We start from the raw sequence: 14,289 nt of genomic DNA, 5'->3' as shown, positions 1-14,289 counted from the left end.
TGTTGCACCGGGAAAAATGGCATGAATCACGGAAAAAACTGTTTACAGCTGTGAACTAGGAGTCAGGAATGCTTCCAGGGGTGATCCCCATGATGTCCCTGTGTCATTTGAGCTGTGTTTCCATCATTTTCAGATGTTTTTAGACCTTAAAAGGACCCCTGGGGGGAAAGCAGTAAAAATACTCGCAGTTGTACTGACTGTAATGAGTGCTGTTTGTGCCAACAAGACTGAATGTCTATTTTTGCTTTAAGCTGGTTTATCAAGTATGTTTTAAAAAACAGTTGAAGATTTAAATGTAAAGCATTCCTCCGAGTATCTCGTTAAGCAGCCGAGTGAGCCGATCTACCAGAATGTTTCAATGTATCATGTGCTGTACATAAATATGTTGCTACAAACGTCTACTAATAATAACCATTTTCTCAGAATTTTTAACTTTACTGGTGATATTTTAGTCTGCATACATGCCCCATGGGGTAACTGTGTACGTGGTGTATGGTAACTATACATAACACGGAGTCATTTACTCCATTTTTCATACAGGTTAACAAAAGTATAATAATAACAACACATAATTAAAAAGCAAATGGATATTTAGTATTATACATAGTTAAAAAAAACAGTACTCTCTTACCGCCTCATTCTTCTTTGTAATATTACGCTTGTAATTTGCTTAAAATGTACCTGCTAAGCACAAAAGCTACCATAGTAATATATATTTATGTGTGCTGTATGTTTTATTTATTTTGTTTATTTACAATTTTTAATAGAAATAACTTGCAACGCTCCTCAAGTGCAAAAAGGAAGTGTGGATGCAAGGAAAGCTGTGTACAGACATGGAGAAGAAATTGTTGTGAAGTGTGATTATGGTTATGTTCTCCAGCCAGAGCCTAATAAACTCCGTAAATGCACAATAAATGGATGGGATCCTGCTCCAAACTGTGTTAGTAAGTACATTTGCAAAACATAGTGTCTACAGTGTAAATATTTGTCTCCTAACATTATTACATAACTAAACACTGAACAAATGCTATCTATAATAAAACCATTTTTTGATCAATATGTTAACAGTAAATTAAATTGGCTTAGCCAAAAAAGTAGGCAGTAGTTCCTACTAGTAAAGCAGCTTTCATCGATTCATCATGACATCAAGGTGGGAGAATTTGCTCTTGAAAACAGTAAAGAGGAAGGCAAATAAATTAAAGGGAAGGTCATTCCACTATGCACATTCCAGTGTTCTCCAATAACTATACCTAATATACTGTAGATGTATCACTCTGTTAACTCCATAGGCAAAACATATAAAGGGGAAGTGGGGGCGTTGTTGTGTTGTATTAGTGGACACTCAATTACTGATAAGGAACAGGTATGAGAGCACCTCTAGAGCTAATTCAGATTACAATAATAAGGGGGAACAGTAAAAATAATTCAAATCTTAAAAAAATATACATTTCACTCAAATCATAAAAATCCCTATAAAATACATTTATTGTGTTGTTAATAACGAGAATTTAATTTGTTTGCACTTTAATTTGTAACTCTGTGTTTGGCAAATTGGAATATCATGTTTTCTTCACAATTACACTTCTTTACGATACTTGGTAGCTGTCCTTTGTTTTACATTGGGTACAGAAAGTTTTCAGGCCCCTTTAAATGTTTCACTCTTTGCTTCATTGCAGTCATTTGGTAAATTCAAAAAGGTTCAGTTTTTTTCTCATTAATCTACACTCTGCACCCCATCTTGACTGAAAAAAACAGAAATATAGAATTTTTTGCAAATCTATTAAAAAAAGAAAAAACTGAAATATCACATGGTCATAAGTATTCAGATCCTTTGTTCAGCATTGAGTAGAAGCTCCCTTTTGAGCTAGTAAAGCCATGAGTCTTCTTGGGAATGATGCAACAAGTTTTTCACACCTGGATTTAGCGATTCTCTGCCATTCTTCTTTGTAGATCCTCTCCAGTTCCCTCAGGTTGGATGGTGAATTTTGGTGGACAACCATTTTCAGGTCTCTCCAGAGATGCTCAATTGGGTTTAGGTCAGTCAAGAATGGTCACAGAGTTGTTCTCAAGACACTCCTTTGTTATTTTAGCTATGTGATTAGGGTCATTGTCTTGTTGAAAGATAAACCTTCGGCCAAGTCTGAGGTCTAGAGAAATATGGAAGAGGTTTTCATCCAGGATATCTCTGTACTTGGCCACATTCATGTTTCCTTCAATTGCAACCAGTCATCCTGTCCCTGCAGCTGAAAAACACACCCATAGCAAGATTCTGCCACCACCATGTTTCACTGTTGGGATTCTATTGGGCAGGTAATAAGCAATGCCTGTTTTCTCCACACATACCGCTTAGAATTATCACCAAAAAGCTCTATCTTAGTCTCATCCGACCAGAGAATCTAATTTCTCATAGTCTGGGAGTCCATCATGTGTTTTTTAGCAAACTCTATGCGGGCTTTCATATGTTTTTCACTAAGGAGAGGCTTCCGTCAGGCCACTCTGCCACAATGGCCTGACTGATGGAGGGCTGCAGTGATAGTTGACTTTTGTGGAAGTTTTTTCCCATCTCCCTACTGTATCTGTGGAGCTCAGCCATATTGATAATGGGGTTCTTCTTTACCTCTCTCACCAAGGCTCTTCTCCCATGATTGCTCAGTTTTTCTGGACTGCCAGGTCTAGGAAGACTTCTGATGTTCCCAAACTTATTCCATTTACTCCTCTTCGGAGACGTCGGATTTCTACTGGCTATTTGTCAGCCCTGAATCCATACACACAAAATCCTCTCCGAAGGTGCCAGAATTTTAACGGCTTACAGCCGACCATGAGCACATGATGACACAAATTACACAGTTGCAAGGTTCAAACACATGAACATAGACTGATACTAGCACACTGGCATGCGCCATTGAGAGCCTTTTATACTTTAAGCTCAAGTTCAGTCAGACAAGACCTTGCCTGTGGACCAATCTGAAGCTGCCACATCACCAGAGCAGCTGACATCCGAGCACCAATGAGAAGGCGCCACATCATGGACATGCTCAGTAGGGTGAAATCTAGATTTAGGCTCCAGAGCACAATGCTGCACGTGTATACCAGTAGTCACCATAGGCTTAGCTGGAGAGCCAGCAGTAACTACACATGTAGCATGAGCCTGGGCAAGGCGCTGGGAGCAGAGTCTGTTCTGAGCAGTCAGCCCAGCAGCTGAGCCTGAATGGGAGACCACAGCACCAGACAAGGCTTGGGATCTATCCCATGCTGTGGAAAAATCCCAGTGACTAACATGCGGTTCCTCTTATCTATATATATAATTGTCTAAGGGTTTTTCCGTCTGTCTGTCTTTCTGTCTGTCTGCCTTTCTGTCTGTCTGTCTTTCTGTCTGTCTGTCCTGGAAATCCCGCGTCTCTGATTGGTCGAGGCCGCCAGGCCTCGACCAATCAGCGACGGGCACAGCATGGCGATGATGATGTCATAAAGGCCAGGCCTCGACCAGTCAGCGACGGGCACAGCATGGCGATGATGATGTCATAAAGGCCAGGCCTCGACCAGTCAGCGACGGGCACAGCATGGCGATGATGATGTCATAAAGGTTGCCTCGACCAATCAGCGACGAGCACAGTCTGCCACGAATTCTGGAATCATCATTGTCCATATACTACGGGGACATGCATATTCTAGAATACCCGATGCATTAGAATTGGGCCACAATCTAGTTTTTAATAACTAGCATAAGCACAGGCAAAACCGATAGCTGCGGGCTGCAACTCAACATTGTCACCTTTACCATGGCTGGTTATCTAGAATAGAGAGGTCCCCATGCCATTTTTTTTTTTAAATAAATAATTTTAAAAACCGGTGTTGGGTCCTCATGTCCATTTTTGGCAACCAGCCAAGCTACAGCAGACAGCTGGGGGCTGGTATTCTCAGACTGAGAAGGGGCCATGGTATTGGCCCTTCCCAGTCTAAAAATAGAAGCTCACAGCCCCCCCCAGAAAAGGTGCATCTATTAGATCTGCCAGTTCTGGGCTTTGCCCAGCTCTTCACACTTGCCCTGGTGTGGTGGCAAGTGGCGCAATATGTTTGAGGTTGATGTCACCTTTTTTTTAGGGCTCCTGACATCATGCTCATGGGTTAGTAGGTTAGTAATTCAGAGGAGTCTATAAAACACCCCCATTGCTAACTGCATATTTAGATTGCAAAAAGAAACCCAGCAGGAATAAAGTAATTTAATTGAAATAAAGACACTGATACCTTTATTTGAACTAATAATAAAAAAACAAAGTTATACTAACCTTTGCACCTAATCCACTAAAGCACATGGCACCTGTAAAAGACAGAAAATAATAAACAATCATATTCCTTCCTGTTTATTGCACAGGCACCATCTGATGCATACTCTCATCAGTCCACACTTGTGACCAGTGGGAACATTTTTGTGAACAAAGTGTAGTTGTATTACTTCTACACTCATAAAAGCTCTGCACAGTGGAAATCCTGCTGAAAATTACAAGCTGGGTCATCCATACACCCTTAAAAGGCACCAATTTTGGTACCTCATTCAAACATTGTGATCAAAGTGTAGTTGTGGTATTCCAACACTCATAAAAGCTCTACACTCAGTGCAAAGCATGCCAAAAATTATAAGCAGGGTAATCCATACACTTTTGAAGGCATCAAGTGGTGTGCCTCATAAAAAGTAACAAAGTGTAGTTCTGATACTTCAACACTCATAAAACAAAAAAAAAATAAAATGAGGGTGATTAAGGCATCCATAAAGGCAACAACTGGAAAGCCTCATTTAAATATTTTGAAAATGGAGTTGATTTGCTTTTACACTCACAAAGGAAAAACTATAAGGAGGGTAATCCAGTTATTCATAGACCTTTAAAGGCAACACATGGTGGGTCTCATTAAAATATTGAAGATTAAAAACACTTTATGTGCTGTTGTCATCTTATGGTGAGGAAAATTTGGGGCTAAACCATTTTTTGTTCACTGTTATCAGATTGAGCCTGTCAGGATTTTCTGTTTACAGCTGAAAGTGCCTGTCAGTTATGACCCCCATACTCCAGAGACACTATAAACATGCTCAAACAAGACGCTAGTGGCAGGGAAGCACAACACCACCAAGGCTTAAAGAGACAGCTCATGCCCAGGGATTGAAGCTTGAGGAGGACAATTTGCATATTCCAGGTGCCTTCTGGGAAAAGCAAATAGTCTCACTCAGCAAGAAGATCGTTGGGTACTGCCTGGACCAGCTGCTTGGAAAACATCACCAAACTGCGCGCCTTACGACGCACAAATTGTTTCCTATTGGACAATATTGCAAGAAAGCTTGGCTGATTACACAAGAAAGAAAAAACACAACAGATTACACAAGAAGGTTACACATAGTAGATTACACAAGAAAGAAGACACACAGCAATTGAGCAGGATTTAGGAGCAACATGGCAGATGTGACAACCTACATGGTGAGCTGTAACATGTGCTACATGTTCGTTCACAGATCGACCAGAAGAAAAATCGAACTTCACCTGCAGGGTCTGAAAGAAAGAATTGCAACTTTGTAACTCATCAAAGGAAATGAAGACTTTCTAGACAGAACATAAGTATTTCTCCCGGTCAAGGAAGGTGAAGAACGTGTCAGCGAAACTCCAAAACAGACAAGTGGAAGTATGTGACCAAAAGAAGCAAGAAGATCATGGAGACATCAACAACCACACAACTGAGAAACCGATGTCAAGTCTTGTGGAGGACGAAGATAGCACACCTAAGATGAGGCACTACCAGCAAGCAAAGAAGAAAAGGGCACATAGCAACCCCCAGAGGTGACACAAAAAGTAGAGTCAAGAAGCGAAGATGAGTGGTGGTGAGAGACTCACTACTGAGAGGCATAGTATTTGTCATCTGCGGGCCATACATAACTGCAAGAGAATTATGCTCCCTCCCAGATGCGAAGATCAAGGATGTGAACGATAGGATACATTACCAAAGCTCATCAATTCCAAGGACGTCCACACATTTCTTCTGACACAAATTGGCACTAGTGATAAGTGAGTATACTTGTTGCTCGGGTTTTCCCGAGTATGCTCGGGTGTCCTCCGAGTATTTTGGTGTGCTCAGAGATTTAGTTTTGTCGACACAGCTGCATGATTTGCGACTGCTAGACAATCTGAATACGTGTGAGGATTCCCCAAACAGCCAACCCCCACATGTATTCAGGCTGTCCAGAGGCCTCATATCATGCAGCTCTGTCGACAAAAACTAAATCTACAAGCATGCCAAAATACTCAGAGGACACCTGAGCATACTCTGGAAAACCAGAGCAATGCGTATACTTGCTCATCACTAGTTGGAACCAATGACACGGTAAGGAAGGACCTACCGACAATCTGCAAGGACTTTGAAGAGTTGAGGATGAAAGTAAAGGAACTGGATACACAGGTAGTTTTTTCTTCTATCCTCCCCATAGACCGGCATGGCACCAGGAGATGGAACAGGATCCTTGATGCTAACAACTGGCTAAGATGATGGTGCAGACAACAAGGATTCAGATTCCTGGACCACGGTGTGAATTACCTGTAGGATGGACTCCTCACCAGAGACGGACTACACCTCAACAAACCTGGGAAACACACATTCACATATAGTAAAGAGAAAGTCAGCTCAACTAGTACTTGAAGTCCAGCTTGCATGGAACTAGGTGGATCCACACCAGATAATATACTTAAGGAAAAAAAAAGTTTTTGTTCCAGCGTCTGGTAAAATAGTTCTTTCTTTATTTTAGGTCCATTAAAAAATTACAAAAATTACAATGGTTGCATAGACAGGGCAAGGAAGCAAGACATGTTTTGAACGCTCACTTGGGTTCTTTATCACAGCTTCAATGTCTATGCAACAATTGTAATTTTTGTAAATTTTAATGGACCTAAAATAAAAACTATTTTACCAGACGCTGGAACAACAACTTTTTTTTTCCTTAAACACACATTTGCCAGAAGACTCGCTGCACTCATCAGGAGGGCGTTAAACTAGAAGAAGAGTTGGTGGGAAAAAAAATGTTAGACATGAACATGAAGCAAGAAAATATACTGATGAAGGATATGAGGTGCAGTAAAGAAGAGACAAGACTAGTGATGAGCGAACGTGCTCGCCACTACTCGGTACTAAGCGAGCACTGAGTATTTCCGGGATTATTTAGCGGGAGCTCGGGTCTCCGCCCTGCAATTCTGGTGCTCTTTAGAACGCCAATGACAATGCAGGGATTGGCTGCCATACACTGTAATGCCACAGCCATGTTATGGTATTACAGTGATTGGCTGGCCGCACAGCGTCATCAGGTCTATAAGAGACCTGGCGCCAGGTCTGCTCGCCGCTTTCTGCTTTGGACTTAGATAGTGTAGGAAGAGCTGCTGCCGAGAGAGGGTCAAAATTGTCCTATAAATAGTTAGTGTGGGTTTGCTAGTGTTCAGTCCACAAATCCTGAGAAACCAACAGTCCTTTTAGGGCTAATTCAGGGGTCCTGAGATTACAGCGCTTGGTAGGCAGGGGAGTCTATGTGCACATACCCACATCAGTGCAAGGCCTGCAGGCACTGTGTGTGAGCACATAGATCTCACTGCATACCTAGCAAAGCTCCATTACTGACTGCTGCTGCCTATTTAATATATACCTGGCTGCAGTTATCTGTGGCCTGTTTTTTTTTTGCAGCTTATAACTGCTCATTTTATTCTAAAGGAATCCATAGCCCTCTTTTTTCTACATTTATTTGCTTGGTCATGCTGCAGATTACAGCCAGGTCATAGTAATAGAAGAGCGTGCAAATCTTTGAATTTAATTTTTTTTTGTCCCAGGCATCAGATTTGAGTGCGCCAAAAAATCTGTCCATTTTTTTTGGTGCTAGCTAATATTTTGTAGTGTCTTACAACATTTTTGGACACCATTTTGCTGCCCTAAATCTGTAGCTGGCCCAAAAATATTTAGCTGCAGTTCTTAGATTTATCACTGTGAGTAATACCCCACACGTAATGCATATAATTGCGCAAATATCTTTCAATTTTAGTACTTCTTTTTATGTGTGTGTGTCATAGCCAACTTGTTGACACAATTTTGGTGTGCCCAAAAAAATCAAGGCCACATTTAGATCAGTCTGTTATCTCAGGCTGATGGCTGGTGTATCTGTTGTGGAAAAATCTTTTATTAGCAGGCATACGCTGCATAATTCTGTCTGCTCACCTTGTTCTACTGATTTTTTATTGCTTTCAAAAATTCACAAAAAGAAAAAAAAATACAGTCTGTTATCTCAAGCTGAGAACGGTTGTATCTGTGGTAGAAAAATCTTTTATTCGCAGGCATACGTTGCATAGTTCTGTCAGCTAGCCTTGTTCTACTCTTTTTTTATTGTTTTCAAAAATTACCAGCAAACATTAAAAAAAAAAGTAAACAGTCTGTTATGTTAGGCTGAGGCCTGGTGTATCTGAGGTGGAAAAATCTTTTATTAACTGTACAGGGGGAACCTCAAACCATGTCCGCTGTGGTCTCCCGTTCTCCAATCTCACGGGCTTTAAGAGGGATACATGAAAAGTGTCAGTAATACCTAGACGTGTAGGAAGAACCAAATGGTAGACCACAGGGTTAACCTATTCCAGAACCTTGAAAGGGCCTATGTAGCGAGGCGAAAACTTAGTGGACTCAACTCACAGCCTGAGGTTACGGGCGGAGAGCCACACTAAGTCGCCAGGAGCAAAGGTCAGAGCGGGGCACCGGTGTGCATCAGCAGAAACCCTCATTCTCTCCTTGGAGGCCCAGATGGCATCCTGTGTGTGGTCCCAAATGTCACGTACCTACACCGCCCAGTCTGCCACCCTAGAATTGGTGGATGACACAGGCATGGGCACAGGGACACGTGGATGCTGGCCATAATTAAGGAGGAATGGGGTCTGCCCGGTGTAGTCGGCTATGGCGTTGTTCAAAGCAAATTCCTGCCTGACGGAGACAAAATTTTGCAGGTATGTTACCAGAGTCTGGTTGGCAGTCTTTACCAACCCATTCATCTTGGGATGGTACACAGAAGAGAGACTCAGCTCAAGTTGAGAAACCGACAGAGCTGTCTCCAGAACCGAGACTCAAACTCAAACTCGGGAACCCGGTCACTGACAATTTTGTCAGGCATGCCATGTTGACGGAAAAAATGTTTAATGAACAATGTCGCCAAGGCCCGTGCAGAAGGTAACCGTGGAAGCGGCACCAAGTGCACCATTTTAGAAAAATGGTCAATGACTACAAAGATAATGGTGCAGCTACGAGACTTGGGTAAGCCCACCATGAAGTCCATCCCAACCATCTCCCAGGGCTTGTCAGCCACCGGCAGGGGGTAAAGTAGCCCAGCAGGCCATTGCCGAGGAGTCCTATTCTTGGCGCCGGAGACACATGCCCAAATATAGTCCCCAAAGTCATGGGCCATCTGCGGCCACCAGTACGTCCTTGCCAGAAGCTCAGATGTCCTCTTGGTCCCAAAATGTCCACCCACCCTGGACGAGTGAGCCCAAGAGAGAACCTCCGGTCACAAATTAGATGGAACGAAAGTCTTGCCTGGGGGCACAGACTTTAGCGAAACTGGAGCCACAGTTCTCAGGCTCTCTGAAGGGACAATAAGCCGAGGCTCCTCCTCCTCATCCTCTGATGACACTAACGAGCGGGAGACAGCGTCGGTACAAGTGTTCTTCTCCCCAGAGAGAAAATGGAGGTTAAATTGGAATCAGGAGAAGAACAGGGACCATCTGACCTGGCAAGAATTTAGCTGCTGGGCGGTTTGCAAATACACCAAATTTTTGTGGTCGGTGAAAACTTGGAAGGGAAAGCGAGCCCCCTCCAGGAGGTGTCTCCACTCCGAAAAGGCCAACTTCATGGCTAGCAACTCCCTATAGTTGTGGCCAAAAGTATTGACACCCCTGCAATTCTGTCAGATAATGCTCAGTTTCTTCCTGAAAATGATGGCAAACACAAATTCTTTGGTATTATTATCTTCATTTAATTTGTCTTAAATGAAAAAACACAAAAAGAATTGTCCTAAAGCCAAATTGGGTATAATTCCACACCAAACATCAAAAGGGGTGGACAAAAGTATTGGCACTGTTCGAAAAATCATGTGATGCTTCTCTAATTTGTGTAACTAACAGCACCTGTAACTTAACTGTGGCACCTAACAGGTGTTGGCAATAACTAAATCACACTTGCAGCCATTTGACATGGATTAAAGTTGACCCAAACTCTGTCCTGTGTCCTTGTGTGTACCACATTGAGCATGGAGAAAAGAAAGAAGACCAAATAACTGTCTGAGGACTTGAGAAAAAAAATTGTGAGGAAACATGAGCAATCTAAACGCTACAAGTCCATCTCCAAAGACCTGAATGTTCCTGTGTCTACCGTACGCAGTGTCATCAAGAAGTTTAAAGCCCATGGCATTGTGGCTAACCTCCCTAGATGTGGACAGAAAAGAAAAATTGACAAGAGATTTCAACGCAAGATTGTGCGGATGTTGGATAAAGAACCTTGACTAACATCCAAACAAGTTCAAGCTGCCCTGCAGTCCGATGGTACAACAGTGTCAACCCGTACTATCCGTCAGCGTCTGAAGAAAAAGGGACTGTATGGTAGGAGACCCAGGAAGACCCCACTTCTTAACCCAAGACATAAAAAAGCCAGGCTGGAGTTTGCCAACCACTTACCTGAAAAAGCCTAAAACGTTTTGGAAGAATGTTCTCTGGTCAGATGAGACAAAAGTAGAGCTTTTGGGGCAAAGGCATCAACATAGAGTTTACAGGAGAAAAAAAGAGGCATTCAAAGAAAAGAACACGGTCCCTACAGTCAAACATGGCAGAGGTTCCCTGATGTTTTGGGGTTGCTTTGCTGCCTCTGGCACTGGACTGCTTGACCGTGTGCATGGCATTATGAAGTCTGAAGACTACCAACAAATTTTGCAGCATAATGTAGGGCCCAATGTAAGAAATCTGGGTCACCCTCAGAGGTCATGGGTCTTCCAGCAGGACAATGACCCAAAACACACTTCAAAAAGCACTAGAAAATGGTTTGAAAGAATGCACTGGAGACTTCTAAGGTGGCCAGCAATGAGTCCAGACCTGAATCCCATAGAACAAATGTGCAGAGATCTAAAAATGGCAGTTTGGAGAAGGCACCCTTCAAATATCAGGGACTTGGAGCAGTTTGCCAAAGAAGAATGGTCTAAAATTCCAGCAGAGCATTGTAAGAAACTCATTGATGGTTACCGGAAGCGGTTGGTCGCAGTTATATTGGCTAAAGGTTGTGCAACCAAGTATTAGGCTGAGGGTTCCAATACTTGTCTGGCCCATTTTTGGAGTTTTGTGTGAAATGATGCAAATTGTCTCTTCAGAGAGGAAGAGGACTAGAACTCTAGTGCCACTTATTGGAAGTAGAAATCCTAACAGTCAATGTCAACCCTTTAACGAGCCTTGTCATATGACTTAGGATAATAGCCAAACCAGAATCTCAATTTGCAGACACTGTGTTTCGGGGTACTGTCCCTCGTCAGTGCAAAGTGGAGATCTGGTTTGGCTGATTGAGAAGCGTCTGACCGGGATCCAAGAAGTAAGGGTCAACATTGACTGTTAGGATTGCTACTTCCAATAGGTGGCACTAGATTTCCAGTCCTCTTCCTCTCTAAAGAGACAATTTGCATATTTCCCAGAGGAGCATTGCGGCTTTAAGTCTCCTTACCTCGACATGCTTATCATGTCACTCTCCGCAAGGAGAAACGATACTTCTTGGATCCCGTGTGAAATGATCAATGTTTTGCTTTTTGCTTCATTCTCTTTTGTGTTTTTTCATTTAAGACAAATTAAATGAAGATAATAACACCAAAGAATTTGTGTGTGCAATCATTTTCAGGAAGAAACTGAGTATTATCTGACAGAATTGCAGGGGTGTCAATACTTTTGGTCACAACTGTATACCCGATGGAATAATTCCTCTCCGCCGGTGTGAAGGTCTTGTAGAAGAAGAAGCAAGGATGCTTCCGACCTTGAGCATCCTTCTGGAAGAGGACTGCTCCAGCACCAACGGAATGGCATCCACCTCCATGATAAAAGGTTTATCAACATCGGGGTGATGTAAAATTGGAGCGCCAGTAAAGTGTGACTTGATAGAGAGGAAGGCATTCGAGACCTCCTCCGACCACAATTTGGGATTAGCTCCCTTCTTGGTGAGGGCAACCAGGGGAGCTGCCAAAGTTGAGAAGTGGGGAATGAACTGGCGATAATAGTTGATGAACCCCATAAAGCGCTGCACCGCTTTGAGAGAATTGGGTTCCTGCCAGTCCATCACAGCCTGTAGCTTGGCAGGATCCATAGCCAATCCTTGGGCCGAGATGATATAGCCCAGGAAAGGCAAAGACTCTTGCTCACACTTCTCCAACTTGGCATAGAGGGAGTTTGCCCATAGGAGGTCGAAGACTTTGCAAACTTCTCTCCGGTGGTAGTCTATATCTGGAAAGTAGATGAGAATATCATCCAGATAGACTACAACCGAGGTGGAGAGCAAATCCCAGAAGATAGCATTCACAAAGTCTTGGAAAACGGCTGGGGAATTACAGAGCCCGAAGGGCATCACCAGGTATTCATAGTGCCCATCCCTGGTGTTAAAAGCCTTCTTCCATTCGTCCCACTCACGGATGCGAATCAGGTTGTAAGCACCCAGCAGATCTAGTTTAGTAAATACCCTAGCTCCCCGAAGCCTATCAAAGAGCTCAGATATCAGGGGCAGAGGGTACATATTCTTAACGGTGATGGCGTTAAGACCATTGTAGTCTATGCATGGACGTAGTTCTCCATTCTTCTTCTGCATGAAGAAGAACCCAGCCCCTGTGGGTGACACTGAATTGATAATAAATCTGGAGCACCCCCAGATGCAGGGCCGCGGGGTACTCGGTACCGGGCTTCTCTGTCTCAGTTCTGGGGTTGTCACGGTGGCTAGACCTGGTCCGTGACCCTGCTAAGTGGCGTCCAATGAAAAATGTGATGGTGATGCGTGGTGCAAGTCGTGATGAATAACGAGGACACAGGGTCACAGTCTCTTTACCTCTTTACTGAATGCTTCAGGATCCACAATCCAGAGCACTGCTAACTGGGCTGGCTCAGACCGGCCGGTCCGAAGGCACATCCAGAGTTTCCTTTGCAGGTGGAAATCAGTGCCTACCTTCTAGCGCCTGTGTGTTGTAGTACCTCCCTGCTGAGCAACACGGGATAGTCCTCACAACTGTTGTGTCTGTTTCTGATGTTCTTCTCTCACAACTTGTATCTGTTCTGATGTTCTTCTCCATCCCCCAGATGATATGGATAGGACGCACCCGTATGACGGGTAGGCCTGGAGTTCTTCCGGGACCCTAGCGTCACCCCTCTCCCACAATTGCCCCCTATGCCTGCTTAGGTGATTTAGGTGAGACAGCAAACCTAAAATTAACTGTCCTGCCGCTGTTTGAAGTAATGCTTGGAGCCTAATACTTCCTCGGCGTTCCGGCCACCAGCTACGCGCCTCAGTAGGATGTTGCCTCGATCTTACGGCACGACTCCTACTGGCTTTATCTCCTTTATGCTGCGATCTCGTTTCTCACTTCTACACAATAAACTTCTCTTCGTTTCCTTTCTTAGGATGCCGCCGCAATGGGTGCAGGCGCGGCTCTGTAACATTCTGTTCTGTTCGCTAGGCCACTGTCAGGATCCCACCCCTGACAGAGACCCCCCTGAATCTTCCCCTGCAACACCCTCTGTCACAGGATGTTGCCTGGATCCAACCCAGTCAGCTTCTGACTAACTTCCTATCCAGCCCCCAGTTTTACCAGATTGTGAAGAGTGGCCTAGTACATAGAAATGTAGTGTGTGACTGTGATACCTGGTCAGGTGAACTCCTTAAGTGCCATCAGACGTACCATCACTCCCCTTAGTGGCGGAGCGTCAGTACTGCAATGACCAGGACTCTGGGGCGCTGCAAATCCTCTTGCCAGATTCTTCTGGATGTACTGAGACATTACCTCCGTCTCTGGGAGAGATAACGGATAGACATGACCCCGGGGATGCTCAGCACAAGGCAAGAGATAAATAGGACAGTCATAGGGGCGGTGAGATGGAAGGGTTTCTGCAGCCCTCTTGGAGAACATGTCTGCATAGGGCCAATAGTGCTTGGGGAGAGAGGATAGATCTGCGGGTACCTCAGTAGTAGCAACCTGAATGCACTCCCTCTGACATCTACCCTCACAACATTCAC

At 43.8% G+C, this 14,289-nt stretch overlaps 1 protein-coding gene across 2 annotated transcripts in view; it reads left to right on the top strand.

Moving 5' to 3' along the window:
• Positions 1 to 14,289, top strand: part of CFH (complement factor H) — a 919,877-nt gene that overhangs the window by 246,543 nt on the left and 659,045 nt on the right. For both annotated transcript variants that reach the window (XM_077276558.1, XM_077276556.1), the window contains exon 7: positions 768 to 944. In XM_077276558.1, coding sequence (XP_077132673.1) covers positions 768 to 944 — 177 coding nt within the window. The remainder of the gene's footprint in view (positions 1 to 767; positions 945 to 14,289) is intronic.

This window comes from Ranitomeya variabilis, chromosome 8 (genome assembly GCF_051348905.1).
Source record: "Ranitomeya variabilis isolate aRanVar5 chromosome 8, aRanVar5.hap1, whole genome shotgun sequence".
NCBI lineage: Eukaryota > Metazoa > Chordata > Amphibia > Anura > Dendrobatidae > Ranitomeya > Ranitomeya variabilis.
This window is presented reverse-complemented; position numbering and strand designations above follow the sequence as displayed.